Source organism: Miscanthus floridulus, chromosome 15, assembly GCF_019320115.1.
Source record: "Miscanthus floridulus cultivar M001 chromosome 15, ASM1932011v1, whole genome shotgun sequence".
Lineage (NCBI taxonomy): Eukaryota > Viridiplantae > Streptophyta > Magnoliopsida > Poales > Poaceae > Miscanthus > Miscanthus floridulus.
Window position 1 is genome coordinate 20,309,027 of NC_089594.1, and position 21,772 is coordinate 20,330,798.

The following is a 21,772-nucleotide window of genomic DNA, read 5'->3' on the forward strand; positions in this document are numbered from 1 at the left end:
GTGAAGGCTGGCCCTGATAAGGACAAGGAGAAGAAACGAACTCGATGGGCATCCTCAACTGATGCTTCGCCCAATTGTGTAAGATACCGACTGATATATTCTATCGTGCTTGTACTGTCTTGGCCAGTGAACTTAGCGAATTTTGGGAGCCTATAATTTGTGTGAAGAGTGACCAAATTATATCATTCTAGATACGGGCATTTGTATGAAAAGGTCAGCCCTTTTGGCTTCAGACCGAACTAATTTTTCATCATCTCGGTCACCCTCAGCAGCAACTCATCAGCATTTGAATTTGGAGTTCTCGATACTTGCTGACCCATCTATGGATTGAAATCTCGTGTGCCTTGATATCCTAGATTTGGCATCATGTGAAGGGTGTTATAATCCATGCCATAGTGATACCCTTGTGGAATCTCGACCTGTTGGGTCCTTTGCTGGCTTGCTGCTTGAAGTCTCTGATTGCAGACATAAGGATCTATATCTCTATGGATCCTTTGAATTGATGGTGCTATTTTTTGAGCCGACGATGGTATGTGGCCTGATGTGAAAAATTGATCACTGGTTCTAACTTTGCCCCGCCGGCTGTTGCACATGCTGTATTGATGGTCCAGGATTGTACTGTGTCTGATTTGTAGTAGTTCCTTGAGTTCGTTCAGATGAACCTTGAACTGTCTAGACATCACCACTACCAGCTGATGCTACTTCTTGATGGCTGGTACCGACTTGATTAGTCCCCTAGGTCGACGGATCTAGAATGTTGTAATAAGCAGGCCCACCTTGACCAACTAGAAATCCATGAATCGCCTCTCTCATGGCGTTGTGAATATGTCTACGAAAGCTTCATTATGGCTTGATATGGCATCACGAACAGATTTGTCTACAACTTCCTTAAAGAAATGCTTGTCTTCATCTTCAGTTGTATCTGTCTGCCCATGTAGTAGAACTCTTGGTAGTGGAAATTTCTGAATAATTGTGTTGTCACGTGTTTTGGTGTAGGACAACAAACATTTGTTCTGAAACTCTTCTATAGCTTTGCTGATGATACCCTTATCCCCATCAGGTAGATCTTCATAATGCAGCATAAGGATGTCGTTGTTCTTGTGAGCCGCCATGACGATTGTGGGGTCCTACCGGGCGTGCCAGAAACATGTGTCGATATGGAATTTTTGTCCCATGCCAAGGACACACGTAGCAAGCCAAAAGAGTCTGCTCGATGGAGCTGTAGATCCACCTAGCTTCAGCGCAGGGATGGTCGATCCCGCACACTCCTCCCAAGATGTGCCAATCAATTTGACCCTGTAATTGACAAGGAGAGAAAGTTTATCAGTAATTAAGGGTGAAACGTGCCAGTATTGCCAGACAGTCCCGAATGTGTGGCTCTGAGAGCCGATATGAAAGGAGATCGACTAAACAGTCGATTCCAGCATATTCGTGAGAATAAATCGGTTAAAGCTCATTGGGTTGAATAAGAAGAATCGATTATCATTCAAGATAAATGTCGTTATTTGAACAAATATTAATCAATGGCAATAAGATATCAACAATGATTGGTTTATGCTAAGCCAATGATTACAAGTAAGTGGACCTCTTTCTATATAAAGAAACAATTCAACACTATTTAACCGTTTAATAAAGATAAATCTAATGAACATGTTAGATCTCATCTATCGCTATGACCAGTGGGACATGAGGCAGAATCATGTAGGCCGTAGAAATAATAATAGACTCGACGACCCTAACTTATTACTAATATCAGTGGGGCATGAGGCAGAATCATGCAGGCCATAATACAATAATAAGATCATGGCGCTAACACATCTTTCAACCTATCTTTACTTCAAGGGTCTCGTGATGCGAACAGTTCATGAAAGCACTCGATATCGGCTAAAACAGTTGATTCAGGCATAGCTCACAGTTAAAGTCATGCCTTATCAGGAATAGATCTACCAAATAATGATCCCACTCCATGGTGCTAACAGTGGGGTGTGACGCAGAATTATGCAGGCCATGATAACAGGCCATGTAACAGTTTTCACTAGCCAACAAATCTACTCAAGACGCAACATGCTTTAACCGCACGCTATGCACAATCAAGATTGATGTAAAACAGCCGATAAAACGTAACTCATCGTTTAATGTGTAGATTAGATCAGTTTCAGATTGACAAACGATGGGCTAAACAAGATATAAGGCCGATCTAGATCAATCCCAATCGGGCAGAGTGATATTGCTGTAATTTAGATATATAATAAAAAGTAATAAGCAATATCGATAACTTAATGAATCTACCAAAGACTACCATTCTAAGGTAGAGCCAATAACTTGACCTTGATCTAGTTCATGCAGTGGGGGTCGACCGGATCGATGCAGCCATACTTGAACTAGGCAAGAATCGATAACTAACTTATACCAGAGTCGCAGTGGAGGTCGACCGGATCGATGCAGCCGTACGAACAGAGGTATATGCCATAACGGTACTTACAACAAGCAGTGGAGGCTGACCGGATCGATGCAGTCATACTTGTTGAAGAACTCGCCGAGATCTACTCTACTCCTACTCCTAAGTGGTGGCCGGAGCCAAAAAAGTAAATGACTTATATATTGGATTGATTGTGTGTTTTGCAATAGCCGAGGTTTGGTATTTATACCCAGAACCTATGCATGACTCCTATCTAAGCATGACTCATCACAATCTTTGGCCCTACGAGAAAGCATTCCTAGTTTAAGATAACTTAGACTCTAATCTTTCCCTTTTTGTAGAGTCCAACATGCTTTGTCCTGGCGCCGATCGTAGCCTTCGCTGTCATCTGTTGGCGTTACCTAAAGAAAGTCGATTCCGGTGCTGCATTCGAATCAGCTAATTCCAATATGCATGCAATTGCTTCCTTAATGACATGATCTTGGGAGCTTTTAAGTCCCTACGAGACTCCTTCCAAATTTTGGTGTAAACACATAGCCATTATGTGGTTAGAAACTATAGAAACTAGAATTGTGGTAGGTGTCTTGCATTTTTAGTAGGCTAGCGCAACACTTGCTTCACCTCATAATTGTCTAACCGGTTTGCTAAGTTTTGTTGTAGAAATTTTTAATAGGCTATTCACACCCCTCTAGCCATTAGGACCTTTCAGGAGCACCATTACACGGTTGTGTGTGACAAGGAACGCTGCCCATGGAGGGTTTGTGCAAGAAAGCAAAAGGTCACAGGAAAGTGGAAGATCACAAAAGTTATCGGGCCACACAATTGTGCTGACCATGAGCTAACACTGAGGCATCGGTAGTTGACATCTACCCTCATTATCAAGCGGTTGATGGGAATATTGCAGGGAGAACCCAACATGAAGGTGAGTATAATTATCAGGACCGTTGAGGCGTTGTATGGAGGTTATGTGATAACTTATGGTAAAGCTTGGAGGGCTAAGCAGCGAGCGTGGAAGATGATATATGGGGACTGGGAGGATGGGTACAAGCAGCTGCCAATACTTTTCAATGCAATCAAAGCGGTGAATCCACACATGCATTATGAGTACATCCCAAAACCAAAGGCATGGAAGGATGGGAGGCAGATATTCTTCCGTGCTTTCTGGTGCTTCCCTCAGTGTGTCGAGGCCTTTAGGCACTATTGTCCTATCTTCTCCATTGATGGTACATTCTTGATTAGCAAATACTAGGGCACACTTCTTATAGCCATATCCTGTGACGCGAACAACAAGTTGGTTCCTTTGGCATTTGCTTTGGTTGAGAAGGAGAATAATGACAGTTGGGGATGGTTCTTGAGGCTAGTCTGGATACACGTGGTTGGGCCTGGCAGGGAGGTTGGTGTCATATCTGATAGGCACCAGGGCATACTTAATGCCGTGCGAGAGCAGATAGAGGGGTATGCACCTTTGCACCATCGTTGGTGTACTCGGCACCTTGCCGAGAATCTACTCTTGAAGGATGGTGTAAAGGGTAATTTTGATCTATTCCAGGAGGCTGCTCGATAGCTTGAGGACAAGTACTTTTAGAAAAAATTAGAGCAGTTCAGAACCGCATCAAATGCAGAAGGTAGACAATGGCTCACAGGTTTGATGAGGGATTTGGAGAAATGGACGAGAGCTCACAACGCCGATGGATGGAGGTACGAGTTTCAGTGCAGCAACATGGCGGAGTCATTCAATAAGTTGCTATTAGGGATATGTGGTATGCCCATGAATGCAATCATTCAATTCACCTTCTATAAGCTTGTTTCCTGGTTCAATGATAGACACACCCATGCATTGAAGTTGCGGAGTGATGGAGAGATATGGGCTCCTGAAACCAAAGGCACACCTAGAGAAGGCAAATAAAAGGGCTAGCACACATGAGGTTATATGCTTTGACCATGCTATAGGTACTTATCAGGTCGAGCATAGGGGCGGTACAACATCCGACGGTGAGGTCCGAGAGTCGAGGATGCATGTGGCCGTCCTCCAAGATTTCAAATGCACTAGTGGTAAACCAAGGCAATATCACTTTCTATGTTCCCATTTGGTGGCAGCAGCTAGGCACCGCAACTATAATATCGAGAGTAGGATACCTCATGAGTTCAATGTCGACACGCTTGTGCACACATAGAGCCCCCGCTTCGTGCCTTTCTGGGACCGTAGAGAGTGGCCTCCATATGATGGGCCGAAGTACATTGCGGATCTAGCTTACCATTGGAACAAACGTGGATCAAGGAAGAGGATGAGGCATAGGATGGTTATGGATCAGATACCCGGAAGAACAAGGCGTGGGAGAGGAACCCCATTTGTTACTGACCCCGAGCAGTACGAGTGCTCCAAGTGTGGTAGACTTGGCCACACTTCATGAAGTTGCCATTGGTAGATTAGTGAGGTGCGACTATTGGTTGATTTTATTATTTCATATTTGTTGTAATCATTTAATTAAATATATGTCTCAATTTATGCATGTAATTGTGTTAATTACTTGTACATTTCTAAGTTCATGTTTCATTGTATATTGAATTTTTAATTCATTGATTTTTTTTTTGTAGGATGGCATAATTCCACGTGCTCGACCCGACGTACGAGGCGACCCATCGAGGACGTCTCATAGCATAGGGGACAGGTAATAATCTATATGTTTTGTTCAAATTTTGGTGAGCGTACATGTGTTCGTGAAGTAAGAGGAGACTATGTTTTATTCCATGCAGGACCTTCCACTCCTTCGTCCTAGAACCCACAATGGGTTCTTGGACATGCGGCTGCTCGTTGTGGTTGCAGGACAGACATGACAGCAAGATGTGTATGTTCCTTCCAGTAGGCAAAGGAGGCTTAGGTTCCTCTAGCCAAGCAGCTACAGGGGGACAGGGACGAGGACTGAGGACGACAACAAGGACGACGTGGACCAGAGGCACGAGGAGCTTGGCCCCTCTCAGCTCCATGACGCTCCCTCGACTCAGCCTACACAGCCTCCAGGCACTAGGCGATGCCGTCCACCTAACCCATACACTCCAAGTATGAGAGCTCTCGGTCACAAGGGTAAGGGTAAGAGTAGGAGGCTGTGAGGGTTGTGGTAGATGTTAGTATGCACTATTATGGATTTTGTATTTACTTTCCTATAACTATTTGGGACTGTATGGATATTGTGGACTATTTAGATAGTACAGAACATGTTATGTTGATTGTGATGTTCTTTGTGGTTGCATTGTGCTCTCTGGATGATTAAATGTTTGGATTATATAATGATGTCTCTGTTTGTAACTGTGGATGCTCCTGAAACAAGGGAAACTCTTGCGGTTTTTTCCGTGAATCATTAATCATTCTACACTGCTAAATAGGCACAAATGTAGTACACAGATTAAATATAAATTCATTAGAACGTATATAGTCTAATCGTATCGTACAGACGCTTTGCAGATGAATCTAGGCTTTTCAAGTAATAGTGAACGAATAAAGGCTTTTCAGACAATGAAAATAGACTTTTCAGTTACAAGGACAGCAGTGATTTATCACTTCACTGACATAGTACTGGCATGCAAGGAAGCACAACTCCACTCCATCTCCACCATCCATCTTATGATTGTTTGATCCAAGGGCTGAGGTGAAGAGGCACACAGATCGCTAACATGGCACATTGAGAGGCCTCCATTCCTCCTCTCAACCTATAAATAACCCCTCACTCCCTCTTATTCACACACAAAACAAGGAAGAAGAGCACTCCTCAGCATTTTCTTTCATTGCAGTACCAATGTCTGGAGGGTCAGTCCAGAGGGAGAGGAAAGGGGAAGGGAACAACCATTAGGTGGGAGGGTCCTCTTGGTCCCGATTTCTTTGATGAAGCTCTTTATGAGAGGTTTCCAGTTGAGAGCAAAAGCGATTTCACCAAAGAGGCACCACCTGAGAGGATACGATGAACAGGAAAGAAGAGTGGCCAAAATGCATGCATGGTGAGGATTGTCTAGTGCAGATGTTCACCGAGGGAATAGATGGAGGTCGTTGTTTCTTTAAATGCCTACTGAGCATGGGTACTTGCTATTAGTATTTGTTTCTTCAATATGTTCCTCGTCTATACAACTTACATGACATACTTATTGCAGTCTTCCTCGGCCAAAGAAAACTATGGGTTCACTAGGTGGTTCGATCCTCGACCTATTTATCTGCATGCGGAGTATATCTACTACCTGTAGGACCGTATCTTCGATCTAGAAAGGGAAGTTAGCAGCGGTTACAAGGACAATGGATAGGACGACAACAACAACGGTGCCGATTCACAGGAGGCACTCTGCAATGATCCATATTGCACCTGCCGTAATCACAGGAACAAGGGTCCTCCGCCACCACCACCACCAACAATGGGAGGATACTTTAGAGAAGGTGCAACACAATTTGCTATGTGGCCACACTACTAGGATGACTTTATCTTATTCACATGTCACATCTATCTATTTGTTGTTTCTTTAATTACCTAAGGCATGTTAGGTTTAGTCGAAGGAATTCTATACCCTAGTTCGGTACATGATCTCACATGCCATTTCATGTGTTTTGTGTGTTGAAAAAGCATAAATCTAGTACACAAATTAAATGTAAATTCATTAGAACGTGTATAGTCTAATCGTATCATACAGAGTTGGGTCGGGACTCCCGACTCATGTCGGGACTTTCGACAGCCACAATCACTGCATAGGCTAAGTGACTGGGCATCAGGACTTCCGGCATGAGTCGTGACTTCCGACTGTCGGGAGTTTTGGCTTACATCGGGACTTCCGACACCAACAGTCACTAAAAAATATTCTACGTGCTCGTGGAGTGCTAGAGTGTCTCTCTTTTGATTTTATTTTTATGCTTGAGCAGTATATCTTCCTCAGACCAACTAAGTTTGCATCCCTCTTTATAGTGCGGCAGATCCTAAACTCAAAAACAAAAATAAAACCATTGGAGAGCACATAATGAGTAATAGCTGCGACATATCTCATTAAGAACACATTAGTCCCTAATTTGGATGTCATCAATACACCAAAACCCACATAGGGGGCAAATGCACTTTCAAATCCTCAGTCTAAAACATACTGAGTAAGCAACTCATTATCTGAGTACTAGTCCTCTATCATAACCTTGTTGCTGTGGCTAGGCTCACCTACATTGCTCTGACCTGCCTATCGCCTGTAGTAAGCGGCCTCCGCTTCATCTGTGGCCTCTGCGGTCTGAGTAAAGAACACGTTGTCATCCTCCTCCGCATGCAAGCCCACCTCTGCTAGAGCGATGACCTCGCTCAGTCTGCCAGTGTCATCCTCAGCCTCCTTCGCCTGCAAGCCTGCCTCTGCTAGAGCAATGAGCTCGCTCAGTCTACCAGTGTCGTCCTCAGCCTCCTCTACCTACAAGCCCGCCTCTGCTAGAGCGATGAGCTCACTCAGTCTGCCAGTGTCGTACTTATCCTCGTCCCCCTCATCAGACAACACAATCGGTGATTGAATGGTGCGACCAGCTCGCGATCTATGCTCATCTAACTTCTTTTCCACATTCCTTGCACGAGCCACCTCTGCGGCATGTTCCTCGCTGCATCCAATCCCTACATGTATAAAATGCAATCAGTTAGCAACGTGATTATATTACATTTAAAAATCAGGCAACGAAAAAAAGGCTTTCAAACACTCACTGGCACATGCAACAACATGCTCGTTCAAGACCTGCATCTGTACTCTTGTCTCCTCCCTTGCCTCCTTCCTTGCCCTCTCCTCCTCTAACATCATCCGTCTCTCCAATCCCCGTTTGTCAAGCCCAACATCGATTGGGTTACAAATACCGCGTTGTCTAGCAAACTCACGCATCTTTTCTTTGTGATGTTTAACGAATAGGTTGACGTAGTCAGGTCCATATCCCCTCTTCCGTGCAATTACTTCCCTCCCCTTCAGTTCATCCAAGAACTTAGCTTGACCATCATAACATTCCCACCTATATTTTCTAGTGCTCTGTTCAAACAAAAAAATTATATCATATATGTCTTAGCAAAAGAAACAAAATATGATTTCATGTTTACCACAAAAATAACCAACCTCATCATAGTCAACCATATGGCCGCAATAATAGCCTATTCCAAGCTCTGAAGGGACTAAGCCATAGTTGGATTTAATACCACATTCGCACATGACAGGAGGTGCTTTATCAATTACCCTTTCTTTCTTCTTTTCCTTAACCTTTCGCGGTTCTTCCGGCCATTTGTTCTTAGGACCATACAACCACTCCTTGAAACGACACTTCGCCATTGAAAACACCTAAATAAGGTGACATTAGTACATGAACACATATAGCTCAACATTTCAACACACACACTTTGCACTTACTTCATGCTTGTTTGGACACACAAACTCCAATGTATTCTCAGTGTTTAACATAGCTCGATCTCCACAATCGCACAGAGGAGGTTCCTCGAGTCATCTAACTGCGGCTAGGTGCTTCTCCTTAGCCATCATTGGCGGAGGGTTAGGGGCGTAGAACCCACCGCTTGAAGTGCTCACGTGGATGTCTCCCTCTAAACCAATCGTTGAAAAGGAGGTACCTAGGATCAAACTTGTCTGCATCGTCGATCCACTGAAAGAAAAAACACCTCTCATGGTCCTACACAACGAGATTCCAACAAAATATTAGTAGCATACTTACACAAATAAAGAAAAAAGATAGTGCAAATAATTTCTTATATTAAAACGACTGCATGTGTAGAAGCACCGCGCCGCTGTGTATGGATGTTTCGATTGAAAAACGTGGGCCGGGAAACCACAGTCACAGTTAGGGACAGGGAGGTCAGGAGGGATGGGGGCATCTTTGCTAGACGCATTGGGGTATAATTCTTGAGGATAACCCCGTTTTCGCCAAAACTCCTCCTGATATATTTCTTGCATCTAACAAAACGGATGTAATTTAACAAACAAAAATCAAAACGTCACAAACAAATGTCAATGAGAACCATAACTACAATACAACCAATTTTGTTCTAAGAACTGAAAGCAATTAACATTAAACCCTAAACATAGGGTTTCCCATTTGATACACAACAATGAACCCATAACATAACTACATGCGCTGCGGTTACCTAGGTTTGCTAGCTTTTCCACGCCTTGGCATCATCCTACGGTTGTATAATACAAATATTAAGGGATAGAATGAAACCCTAAGTAATGACAATTCGTAGGTTGAAAAATCCGACTAATATATACCGAATCGATGCGAAAAAACTAGGAGGGGAGCGAGGATACTTTGCTCTCGAAGATCTACGGATCAAATCAAAGTTTCCAAGGTCCAATATGCCGATTCGTGAGGTAGGGCGAGGTGGGGAGAAAAAAAATCCGAGAGGGAGGAGAAAGAAGAGGAAGAAGGCTAGGGCAGGAAGGTTGGGGCCGGGGTTAAAACACAAGCTCAGCGCCAGTCACCCTGGCGCCGAGCTCGGCGCCAAGATCTATGGCGCCGAGCTTGGCGCCAGGGTGACTGTCGCCGAGCTCCCTACCATGTCACAGCCACGTTGGCTTCGAGCCCAAGAGCTCGGCGTCAGGGACCTGTTTAGTCATCTGTGCTACTGCAGATCAGATAACTAGGGACAATATAAAGTTCATGGGCGTTTGGAGAAATGTTCATATGCATGTGTATGTGTAATAGAAAATATGGGTACCAAAATAAGGGCATATGTGTGTCAGTACAAAGAAAAATTATGATAAAAAGATTGCTCTCCCAATATTTATCTTGAGAACAGAGTTGCATCCATCCTTTGATTTTTTTTTTTTTTTTTTTGCCATTGTTTTCAATCGAGAAAGAAGCTAGACTAATAACTTTTACTACAATCTGTGATCGATATTCATTTTCTTCTGGTCCAAAAGAAAATAATTTGAAATAAAGTAGAGATCACAGATGGTGCATCAGAAAATAAATATATTCACATTGACAGTGCTGATTGATTCTACATTGCTAAGCTGACATAGATTGCATAACCCACCAAATATAAAAGATGATAAACAAAGTTGAGTAAGGTAAGATTGCTAGCTCCACCGATCAAATCAGATCAAATCAAATTATATTACGTATGTGCGCAGAAATAATGCGGATAAGAACTTGCATGCAGCTGCTATGTAGGAGTAGGAGCCAATTAATTATCGGAAATGCTATGTACCAGACATATCGCACAAACGTCGAACGGCTTTTCACCTCTGTTGCTCGCTCCCGCCCGCATGTATATTAAACAAAAACTTATCCCTTTGCTTCCTCCTCTCCATCCTTACCCCTTCCCGGCTCCTCATCTCCTGTCGCAGCGCACCAACGTCCGATGTCCTCCCCCACCAGGAGCCCCCAACGTGCGTAGATCCGGCGGCCCTCTCCTCCATACCGTTGAGATCCATGGAGCATAAGCCAGATCCACTCGCCTCCAGCGAGATCCATGAAGGTGGCGCGGCGGTGTTGTAGGGGAGTGGACAGCTCTCCCCCACCCCCGCGGGGCGCCCTCCCCACCCTCGGCGGCGCCGTCTCCCACCCCGGCGACCGAGCTCCCCCCACCTCAGCGGACATGGCGCTCCCCGCTCTCCATCCCCCACCGTCGCCGTGGAGCCAAGCCTGGTGCCGGTGGCACTGATGGCGGTGGTGCTCGCACATGCCGCTGGTGCTAGGTGATGCTCGTCGCTGGCTCCCACCCCGTCGGCCGAAATCAACCGGCCCAGGCCTCTGTCTCCCCCTATGTTGCAAACATATATTTCAATTGTTTTAGACGTTTCAGAGGTATGTTGCAATTGTTTCGTATGGATGTTGCAAAAGTTGATCGGATGATGTTGCACATGTTGCATATGTTGCAAGTGTTTCAGATGCATGTTGCAAGCGTTTGTTCAAAATGTTTCATCTGTTTCTAGACATTTGTTGCAAGCTTTTTGATCTGGATGTTGCATATATTTTCACACATATGTTGCAACGATATGTTCTAAAATGTTTCATCTGTTTCAGTCTTATGTTGCAACAAGTGTTTTCATCTTGCAAGTTGCAAGTGAGTTTTTCTAGATGTTGCATATATTTTGACACATATGGTGCAAGTGTTTTATCTGGATGTTGTGTATGTTTACAATGGTTTCAACTGTTCTTCAGGTATTTTTGCAAGTGTTTTAGACGCATGTTTCAAATATTTTATTTGTTTTTAGACGTATTGCAATTGTTGCATCAGAATATTTTAAAACTAGATTGAGTGTTGCATCACCCTCCTCGCCTTTCTGCTATCTCGCCTCAGTGTCAGACGTGGGAAGGCGGAGGAGGTCCCCACTGGCATGGGCGGCCCCACGTGCTTGCCGGTGGACGCAGCAGGTGAGACGTGGGCAGGCAGATGGGACGTGGGGCGGGGGCACAGCGGCGCAGGCGTTCGGACGGGGACTAGCGTATGGACATCTGGGCACTAGCCACTCTGATTAATTTTTTTTTTTTGCAAGCAATATTATTACAGGTTCGAAAGATCCACCTAGCCAAACCTAATTAAAACTGTGATGGATCGAACCCTGTCTGGCCTTTAATTTCTCCATGACCAGTACTAGCTAGTGACTTTAATTTACATATATGTTTAAAGTTTGCATGTCCACACCGAGAAATCTCGAATCCCTTTAGACAGCCACGCACACAACACTGTTTTGTTGTCGCCGCTTGTTGCCAAAAGCTAGCTTGGCCGCAGTCGGCACTCCTGCTCATCGAACATTCGGCACCTGAACTAGGGTACTATGTGGCCAACTTTGGTGAAAAGACAAAGAGGCCCTTAATCCACCAGTCTCGTTGCTAATCTTCACATATGAACATCAAATTGCAACTGAAATTAAAACCGTAATTTATTGTTGTCCTGTGCCCTGTGATAGTACAAACACATGTGTATATTATACTAGATCTTCAACATAGCTGAACGGTGGGAAGCCACAGCGAGGATCATACCCAAACGACCAAAAACGCATTTTCAATGGAGTAGTAATATACATTTGGTGGAACGTTTGTAAAGCGCGAAATAGAAGAATCTTTAACGATGAGCTTCAAAAGGCACAACAGATCGCTATGAAAGTCCGGGAAGATTTAGGCTCTGTTTGGTTGGGTTTTTGAACCTGTTTTTGTTTTTGTTTTTGCAAAAACCAAAAGCCAACCAAAGGACTTAAAGCCACAACTGTTTTTACCCAAAAACAGCTTTTACTGTAATAAAAATCAAAAAGCACCTCCCCTGCTTTCAGCTGTTTTTAGGAGAAAAAATTACCCACCCATTTGGTCATCAACATACCGTTTCGTTCTTTCCCCAACTCTTTCCCGTCCGCGACGTCATCTTCTCCGCGAGCTCGCGACCCTCCCATTTGCGCCGCCCTAGGACCTCGCCGGCGCTCCGCTCCGCCGCCTTCTGCACGCCCCAGACCTGACTGGCGCCCCCCTCCGACGCCGCCAACACGCCCCCGCCTTAGCTCCACGGCCAGCCGGCGCCCCGATGCCACCCCGCAGCCCCTTCCGTGCCCCGGTCGGCGGGCATGGCCAGCCCCGGCGGCCGCCGCAGCCCCTCCCGTGGTCAGCTCCGTGGCCAGCCGGTGACCCCATGCCTCCACGCATCCCCAGCCGGAGCACCAGCTCGCCCCGACCAGGGCCGCTCGCCGGAGCACCATCTCCACCAGGTGCGGCCTCCTCCCCGCCTCCTCATCCTCTGCTCGTCACTCCCGTCCCTCGCCGCCGCATACCGCCCAGGCGACATCTCGTCCCGATGCCCAGGGCGGCACGGTGGTGGGTCTGCTCGCCCCCAAGCGAGGTCGCCGCCCTAGGCCGGCGCCCCTCCAGCCACTCACCCCAGGCCAGCGCGCCTCCAGCAGCTCGTCCATTGTTCGTGCGGTTCAGAGGAAAAAGAAGCACGCAGATAAAAAAAATAGAGGAATATACATTGTGTGGATGACATGTGGGTCATAGGTGGGATGTGGGACCCGCTAACAACTGTGTTGTCAAAGCCAACCGTATTCAACCAAACAGACTTCATCTTGTCCCACGTTACAAAACTCACAGCTCACAGCAGCTTTTCTAAATGTCACAGCCCAACTAAACGGAGCCTTAGTGTGTTGAGAAGGAGGGCTTTTGCTTGGATTTTGTAAAAGCAATGTCTCTTTTTGGCTTATTTTTGCCCTTGGGCTCTCTGCGCCCCTTTCCTCTGGCTGGCTAGGGGAGCCTGTCATGTGCTCTTTTTAACACTTCTGTAACTAACTTTATTTGTTCTCTTTTAAATTCAAAGACAGAGGTCCTGCCATTGCGTTAAAGAAAAAAATTGCGGCACGGCGAGAGCATCCACATGTAATCTGCCAATACATGCAGTTCCTATAAACACCTCCCAATAGGCGCACTCCACATCATGGCCTACATCTTACTCTCTATAACGTCTCAAAAGACCAAACCTATACATCTTAGATTAACAAAGTCGTTGGATATCTTGATGTCGATGTCTAGGTCATATATGGTTAAAAGAATAGTTAGTCAGAATATGCAAAGATATTAGATCTCTCCATCTAAAAAGAACACAATTCTAGAATAATGTTCAGTCAAACCACCTTAAGTTTTGACTAAATTGAAATAAAAAAATGTATCAATGCTTATCATACTAAATAAATATCATTAAATTGTCACAGAATATATTTTCATAATATAATAATCTCTCAATTCCAAATTATAAATTATTTTAGCTTTTCTAGATACATAGATTTTGCTACGTACTTATATATACACTATGTATGTCTAGATACACAGGCAAAGCAATGTATCTAAAGAAGCTTAAATGTCTTCTAATTTGGAATAGAGAGAGTACATATTTAGAGTCTTAAATGGTGATACTAGTATTTTTTCTAAACTCGGTCAAAGTTAAGTTAGTTTGACTTTAACGAAATGTAGAATTATGTGAAATTAAAATTGATTACTATAAAATTTCCTATATAAATATTGTAAAATTTCTGCGTTGCAAACGGACTCTCGGTTATCAGTTAGATATACAAATATAGTTTGGCTCGGATAGGAGAGGAAGAAAACCCGCGACAAGATGCATGTGTTTGTTTGGGAAAAGGAGGCTGAAGACTTGTGCATGCATACCTCAGCTGCATGCTGCAGCATGGATATGATTGGAAGAGCGAGTGGGTCGTCGACGTCGTCGTCGTCGTTACTTTATTATTCGTTCGTGACTCCTGCGTGCATGGCAAGCAGCTGTATGCATGATTTTGACACGTTCACCTTTGGACGCTTGCCGGCCTTTCAACGAAAACAAAACTTGTCAACATTAGGCAGTTTGACAAACAGTGCAGCTAACTATTAGCTAGCTAGCTGTATGCACGATCCATTTTATTTGACACTATTTTTCTACGCCGTTGCTGTTGTAGTACACTTCAAGACTTCAACCGGCCAATTAACAGCATTTTTTTAGCTAACCACATCTTTGTCCATGGCATATATAAGTTTGACAAATTCCATCATCTATTTTTTTTAAGAAAAAAAGGAGTTTTCCCCCGCGTTTAGGCGCGCCCGCCTTACAGAAAGGGCCTTAAGGCAACATCTCAGACAAATTCAAAACGTTACTGTCTAAGTTCATCACTTTGATCATGGCGAACCGAAGTCCAAATGCTGAGCAGCCAATAGCTCAGGCCCTGATGATGAATTTGCCCTGTTATCTGCGGAGGCGATGATGCTTTTACTTTCAGTTGAACGACCAGCTCCTCTATTCTCCCTTCCATCTCTTGTTGCAGCATGGGCACCCATCTTCTTAACATCGTGACGATCCTCTCACGCCTAGCTAGCCATTTCATCCCCTGAAAACAAATCTCATTCCGTAATTTCCATCATTAAGAAACTATATTAGTCACTGTGTTTTTTTATTAGCCACCCAAAAACTGGCAACAGATTCAAAGTCCACGAACAGATCAGTGAGTATTACTTATGCTTTTTGGTTATGAGTACTAAATATATATGTAAAAGCATTGAAAAGCTATTGAGACATATATTTATTGTATATATTTGTTCTGTTTACGAGGTATCACGTATTGTCCAGTCTCTTATCAAAAAGTCTGGTTCCGCCACTGCAGACTGGGTAGCGCTCCAACGAGTGAAACTGCCATTCTGCCACCGTGCCGGTCTAATCCGGACATTACGAGGATATAATATATTAATATGGAGGGCTGGGCCTCGAACTTAGCGGGCCATCTAATCCGGATCAGCTTCTTTCGTTTTCTCGGGGAGCCTTTAGGAGATTATTACCTGGGCCGTGGCCCATTCATTGGCTAACTCATCGCAATGCAGAGGAAACAGACCTTCCCAGAAAAACGAAAAGAAAGTGGGGAATTGCTCCGGCGACCGGCGGCGAACCGGACGGGATGAACGGGGCCAAGCCAGTGGCGGGCGGGAAGCAGGAGCTGGAAGACGCGCTGCTCCAGATCGTGCATCAGCACCACCACCAATCCCTCCGCCAACGCCAGCAAACTGGTACGCCGCCAGCCCGCCATTGCTTTTGATTTCTGCCTTCTGCACAGCAGCCTGCCCATGTGATAGAACAAAACAAATTTGGTGACCCGATCTCGCTCCACGCGCACGCGCACGCAGAGAGAGCGAAGAAGGATGCTTTGAGAAGCGCGGTGCGGGTCGCGGATCTGCTTGTGGCCACGGTCGACGGCGGGGTGCAGGAGCTCTTCGTCAACGAGAAGCGCGTTGAGCTTGAGGCCCGCGCGCTGCTCGGTACCATCGCGCGCTACAGGAAGCAGACGGATCAGTGGCTCGCTGCCACTAACGAGATCAACGCAGTCTTGAAGGTGACTAACAGTGATATGCTGATGCCATGCCCACTCACATCCCCCTTCGATTCACATGGTGAAACCGAAATATGAATCTTGCTACACTGATTAGAAAAATGAGTTCACTCATCTTCTGTTCTCTGACAAGAAAAACTAGAACACTCGATGCTTTACCTTTTGTATTGGATGATTTTTTTTTTCACAGGAAAATTCAATCCAAATCATGCGCTATTTGTTTCTGCTGAAGAATCCTTTTTTTTTATTGTTATGTATGTAGGAAATTGGATATTTCAAGAACTGGATGAAGATCATGGACTTTGACTGTAAAAGTATCAATGTAGCCATACGAAACATTCATCAGTCATGATTCTGCCTGCAATCACAATGTTAGGAAATTTTCTATTGTTTTATCCTCTGATTGGAATTGTGTGGGCTATTAACCCACTTGTATAGAACTTCCTGTTCTCTTTGTACAAAATTTGCAGTTTCATATTATATTACTGAGTACCATCAATGTTTGCTTGAATTTCAAAGTTCTAAAGATATGATTTAAATGCATACACTCTATCTAAGCGAGTCATCCTAGTGGCATTAATTCTTGTCCCATTATTGAAACAATGTTTATCCATTAGGTTGTAAGTGAAAGTGACTAAGTTCAGAAGCTAGGTAAGAGGCATACCCAAACACTGATTAAAAACATTCTTCATGTCATTTTATTCCTTTCACATATATGCTTTGAAAAGCTGTGGGTACATCTTTTGGGGAGGACTCAGTTTGAAAAAGGAACACTTCTCCGTTCAATCAAGATTACATGGTCCTAGTTTACCTTCCTGAAGTTTTTCCTTATCTGTCCACTGGATCCAGTAAGGGGGCTAATGTTGCTCATCTTCACCATTGCTGCACTGAAATCGGTGGAGAATTTGGCCATCTTTGAAGAGTAGGTGGTAGTCTGGGAATCTGCTGAGCCTCCATTGAACAGTTGTTGGTCAGAATGCAGAACACCCTTCTTGTTCAACAAGTTCTTGTAGTAGAAATTGTCAAAAACATAGGGTGTTGAGGCGTCAAGGGGGCAGATTTTATTGTCACCAGTCTTGTTCAGACAATTTGATTTCAGTGATGTTGCAAGGGATGTATAGATGTTAGTTTCACAGTATATGCGGTTACGGAAGTTAGCACATCTTGCTTGCCCAATGGTGTGACCTCCTGGCATTTTTTTTCTCCATATCCGTCAATATTTAGTAATAGTATAACTAGTATTCAACTGTTCAGTGAACGAGTGTAGCATGGATTATGATTTAGTTGATGAGAAAATTTACAATATTGCAGTACCTGAGAGTGCAATCATGTCAGTTGCACTCAATCCTTTTGTTTGAGAAGGACTTGGTGAGGTCACTGAGGTCAAGGGTTGGTGCAGGGATGTCTGTTTGCAGCATCTAGGCTTGCTGTTGTTGAGTCACGCAGTCCCAGATTGCAGCCCAAGTTGGTCCTCCAAGCTGAAATAAAAATTGTCAACTTCTACAATTGTTTGTTTCTTTTGGAATGCATGAAAGACACTTAGTCAATCAGTTGCTATAGAATATTTGAACATGATTGTTGATTTAGTTGTTCAGTTTAACCATAAAGAGTTCTTTTCATCCTCATTTCAGTTGAAGTATTGGATCAACGCAGGGAGTTGTTTGGAACAGCGGTCTTCTCCACTGTAAAGGTTGGGGTGTCATCAAGCAGCACCGAGCCATCACAACCCTGCATGGTTAGGATTTCCATGGTTACTAATTAATCTAGAAAATGTGAAGTATGACACATATGTGCAGATTTGGTACACTTGCATTAACAAAGCAGTCGTGGAATTGGAGACGGAGCAATAATGTGCCCATGCGGTTCTCCCTGGCAACAGCAGATCTTACTGCTGTTTGGATGGTGTACAATGCATTTGGGCCTGACTTGTCATAGAAATTTGCTGTAAGCTGAGCTGAAACCAAGCCTGCAGCAAAGAACAGGGCCAAGGCACTGCAAGTGAGGGGTTTATGGGAGGCCATTTTGCTCAGGGCTTTAGAGCGATTTGGTGATGTGTTTGAAACATTGGAATGCCCCCTATATCTGATCGCGCTGGAAATCAACTTTGAACTTTCACAAATCACAAGGCTGCTACTGCTATTGCTGTTACGCTGTATAGACGACGAGTATATATATGAACTGAGTTCTGTAATTGTCATTGACCACAGTAGGAAAAAAGAAAGAAAGAGTTATCGCATGGCATTGAAGATTGATCCGCATAGTAATAAATTTCTGCTGAGTAGAGTGTAGAGAACTGACTTGGCCTGGACCTGACAAGCAAAGCATCAAGAACAGTTTTGGCGAATGATGGTCAAAAAGCCAGGAGTGGTTGTAGATCCCATATGAGTGAGACATGAACACCATTCCTGCAAAATCGCTCGCTGCTCGCCTGTTAGATCGAACGGGAGTTGAGCCCAAGCAACTGTAGCAAGATAAAAGATAAAAGAAAGAAAGAAAGAAACAAGGAGCAGCAGCTCTGAATCTTCTGCTCAGTTGCAGGGACAGTATAGCACGGCTTGACAAAAAGAGCCAGCAGGAACAAGTGGCTGGGAAGCTTTGTTCCTCGGTTCCTCAAGTGGCGGCCAGCCGACCAACATGCCGTGGAGCTGGAAACTTATACAGGGAAGCAAAGGGATGCTCATTGCTTCCACATTCATTCCACACCCAACCCAGCACCATCCATACTGACATCTTCCGTAACACACATTTGTAATGGCTTTGCCAACACAACCTCACCCCCAACTCCAGGATTAACAAAGCAATGCAAAACAACTAGTTCCAAACAGACAAACATCGAGCGATTAGTGCTGTCTTAACTACAACCTCATTTTCTCATACAGTAGAGAGCCTCCCTAATCCTGAGATCTCATCTCACTATATATGCCTTACTACCATGCTGCAACTAGAAGCTTTGCTAGTAGGAACATCAGTGGCCTATCGAGACATTCATTCACCGGTGATCACTGCACCAAGTACACCAGTCTGCCCCCGTGTTACAAGTAGAGCTAGTTATACATTGCTACCATACCTCGCTGCTGCATCGCATGGTAAATGTGATTCCAGTAAACTACTTCTGTACCCCAAGAAAAAAAAATAAGGGCCTTGTCTTCTGGGATCAGCTTCAGTTTTTACTCCAGCTCGGATTCCGACGCCTCTTCCTCTACCAGCTCAAAGGCGTCGATGTCTGCAAAGTACGCTCTCTGCTTCTCCAAAAGGTCCTCTAGTAAGTTGGGTGTGCTCGCAATGGGCCGCTTCTGTTTCAGAAATGGCAAGCAATTAGAGAGTTAGAAGTTATGGCCACCGTAAGGAGAAGAGTTGATCTTATAAATGCAGCTTTAAGTGTACTATAAAACTGCAGTATCTAACCTTCAAACATTTATCTCATCATATATTTATATATGGCTCAGCATAATTGTTCCAGAATGGATGCATTTATGTAAAGGAGAACAGGAGTGAAACTTTAACAGATCACAGGCCTTATTTCAGGGCCAGCTCTGTTGATTCAATACTACCATAAAGGCATTTCACTGTGTAGACCCATGAATAGAGCACAATGGTACACGCCTTAACAACAGAAAGTTTGGTAGGGTCATTATGAGGAAAATACACTCACATTGTGGCCCTGCTTACCTTTTTACCTTCATGACAAGGAGCTGATGCAGAGATGGGCCGAGTATCCTTTTTCCTGAAAGATTAGTGAAATTCAATAGTTCAGTAAACGAAATGCACTCAGACTGTAACTGTTAGGTATCAATGAAACAAGATGGACTAAAGGATCCCTATATAGTGCTGACTTCTGAATATCCTGTTCGTGTGAGTCCTGAGACTGATATATGGTAAGTTTGTTGTGTCCGAAATACAAGACATCACAACACCACTTCTTCTACTCTATATCACTACTCTAAATCCTTTTGCAACAAGCAATGCAAGCATTAAGACATCGAGTATTACAGTGTTCTAGTTAACACAGACGAGGCTGAATTGAACATACACCAACGCAGATGACATGTACTGGGGCCAGGCAAGGCAAACCACACCTGCTGTTGGTCCTTGCAGATTTCCCAAGAGGCGGGCACCTCGCCGTGGCAGCGACAGGTTCCTTGCCCTTGCTGTTGGCGGCGGCGGGGTTCCTCCTCCACCTCCCCTGAGCCTCGGTGGTCCTGCGGTGAACTGTGGAGATGGCCGGCGATTTGAGCACGCTGCGCTCCTCCTCGAGGACTGCAAACGAGGAGGACGCAGGATTAGAAATCCCAGCCCAATGCGGATCGAAGTACTAGCCTACCACAGCCAGTTGCAGCGGATCGAGCACAAATCGGTGCCGTAGCTTCACTCACCGGCAGCGGAGGAAGGCTTGGGCGCGGGCGTGACGGAGGCGGAGGAGGAGCAGGCGGAGGAGACCGCGGAGACGACGGAGGGCGGCGCGGGGAGGGCACGGCGTGCGGTCCTCCTGGGCTTGCTCGGGGTCGGGGTCTTAGCGACGACGAGGAGGTTGGTGACGTCGCCCAGCGGCGCCGCTGCCGCCGCCTTCCGCTGCCGCTTGGTGGCGCAGGACTTGGGGCTCGTCAGGGACGCCGGGGGCGCCGCGGCGCTCTTGGAGGGCGGCATCGTTAGGGTCTGGACCGCGTGCGGGGAATGGAAGAGCGGGAAGGCGGGCCAGGAGGAGAGGGGAACGCGCGTAGGCGGAGAGAGAGAAATCCAGAAAGAGATGGATTGAAGGCTTGCAGGGGAAGAAGTTTAGAGAAGAAGGGTCGTTCTTATTATGTTCGTGGACCGACGTGGGCTTCAACTCTGTGGATTGAGGTAGGCTATGACCCAACACGTTGTTAGTTCCCAAGGTTTTGGGGCTTTATCATTTATATGCTGGGCCTATTTTCCCCTAAAAAATATACTGGGCCTATTTAAGCCAGCTGTTCTCAATTTTTTTTCCAAATTTTAAACACAAATTTAAGCAGGATATAAAATATAAAAAATCGGAGATGCTGGACGTCCGGACGCCCGCTCGTGCTAGCCCATTTCCCCGCACAACGTTTCTCGTGCTTGCTCGTTTCGCATGCACACACGGGACCCGCACCGCCCGGATGTCTCTCGTGCCACTCGACCGCACGTGAGGACCGTCTGCCCGCTCGGCAGCGCCCCAGCAGCTGCAGCAGGCGGTTGCGGCAAGTGGGTCTCATTCAACATGTGCAACATTCGATCTACTTTTGCAACATTAAGATAAAACACTTGCAACATACATCCGAAACAGTTGAAACACTTGCAGCATGCGTCTGAATACTTGCAAAACACCAGAAAAAACTTGAACGCACAGTAGATTTTGTTAATGCCTATATAAATATTTGAATTTACAGCATAAAAAACATTGATTTTCAAACCATTTTTTATTAAAATATTACGATTTTGGTTATAAATAATGTAAAATATTTAAAAAGTTGTTGAAACATATAATTATGTATATTTTATCACACTAAAAAATGCGATCAT

At 44.9% G+C, this 21,772-nt stretch overlaps 2 protein-coding genes across 3 annotated transcripts; one reads left to right on the forward strand and one right to left on the reverse strand.

Moving 5' to 3' along the window:
* Nucleotides 1–12,756: 12,756 nt before the first annotated feature.
* LOC136509012 (biogenesis of lysosome-related organelles complex 1 subunit 1-like) lies at nt 12,757–18,479 on the forward strand. The gene is made up of 5 exons (XM_066503807.1): nt 12,757–13,105; nt 15,750–15,932; nt 16,050–16,255; nt 16,515–16,623; nt 17,884–18,479. The coding sequence occupies exons 1-4, from the start codon at nt 12,925–12,927 to the stop codon at nt 16,602–16,604; spliced, it is 660 nt and encodes a 219-aa protein (XP_066359904.1). The 5' UTR covers nt 12,757–12,924; the 3' UTR covers nt 16,605–16,623; nt 17,884–18,479.
* A 585-nt stretch (nt 18,480–19,064) lies between these two features.
* On the reverse strand, nt 19,065–21,001 carry LOC136509099 (uncharacterized). 2 transcript variants are annotated; one of them, XM_066503897.1, is made up of 4 exons: nt 20,626–21,001; nt 20,329–20,509; nt 19,922–19,976; nt 19,065–19,545 (listed from the first exon to the last, which is right to left on the reverse strand). In XM_066503897.1, exons 1-4 carry the CDS (start codon nt 20,894–20,896, stop codon nt 19,420–19,422), a joined length of 633 nt encoding a protein of 210 aa, XP_066359994.1. In that variant the 5' UTR covers nt 20,897–21,001; the 3' UTR covers nt 19,065–19,419. The 2 variants fall into 2 exon arrangements, with proteins under 2 accessions (XP_066359994.1, XP_066359995.1); XM_066503898.1 differs by having other exon boundaries at nt 19,905–19,976.
* Nucleotides 21,002–21,772: the final 771 nt, after the last annotated feature.

Excerpts from the sequence above, each read along its gene's own strand:
- LOC136509012 (XM_066503807.1), top strand. The coding sequence starts at position 12,925 with ATGCCACCCCGCAGCCCCTTCCGTGCCCCGGTCGGCGGGCATGGCCAG. Across the intron at positions 15,933-16,049 it reads CCGCCAACGCCAGCAAACTG|AGAGAGCGAAGAAGGATGCT; the intron begins GTACGCCGCCAG and ends ACGCGCACGCAG. Across the intron at positions 16,256-16,514 it reads AGATCAACGCAGTCTTGAAG|GAAATTGGATATTTCAAGAA; the intron begins GTGACTAACAGT and ends TTATGTATGTAG.
- LOC136509099 (XM_066503897.1), bottom strand. The coding sequence starts at position 20,896 with ATGCCGCCCTCCAAGAGCGCCGCGGCGCCCCCGGCGTCCCTGACGAGC. Across the intron at positions 19,977-20,328 it reads TCTGCAAGGACCAACAGCAG|GAAAAAGGATACTCGGCCCA; the intron begins GTGTGGTTTGCC and ends CTAATCTTTCAG. Across the intron at positions 19,546-19,921 it reads CTTGTCATGAAGGTAAAAAG|AAGCGGCCCATTGCGAGCAC; the intron begins GTAAGCAGGGCC and ends TTTCTGAAACAG.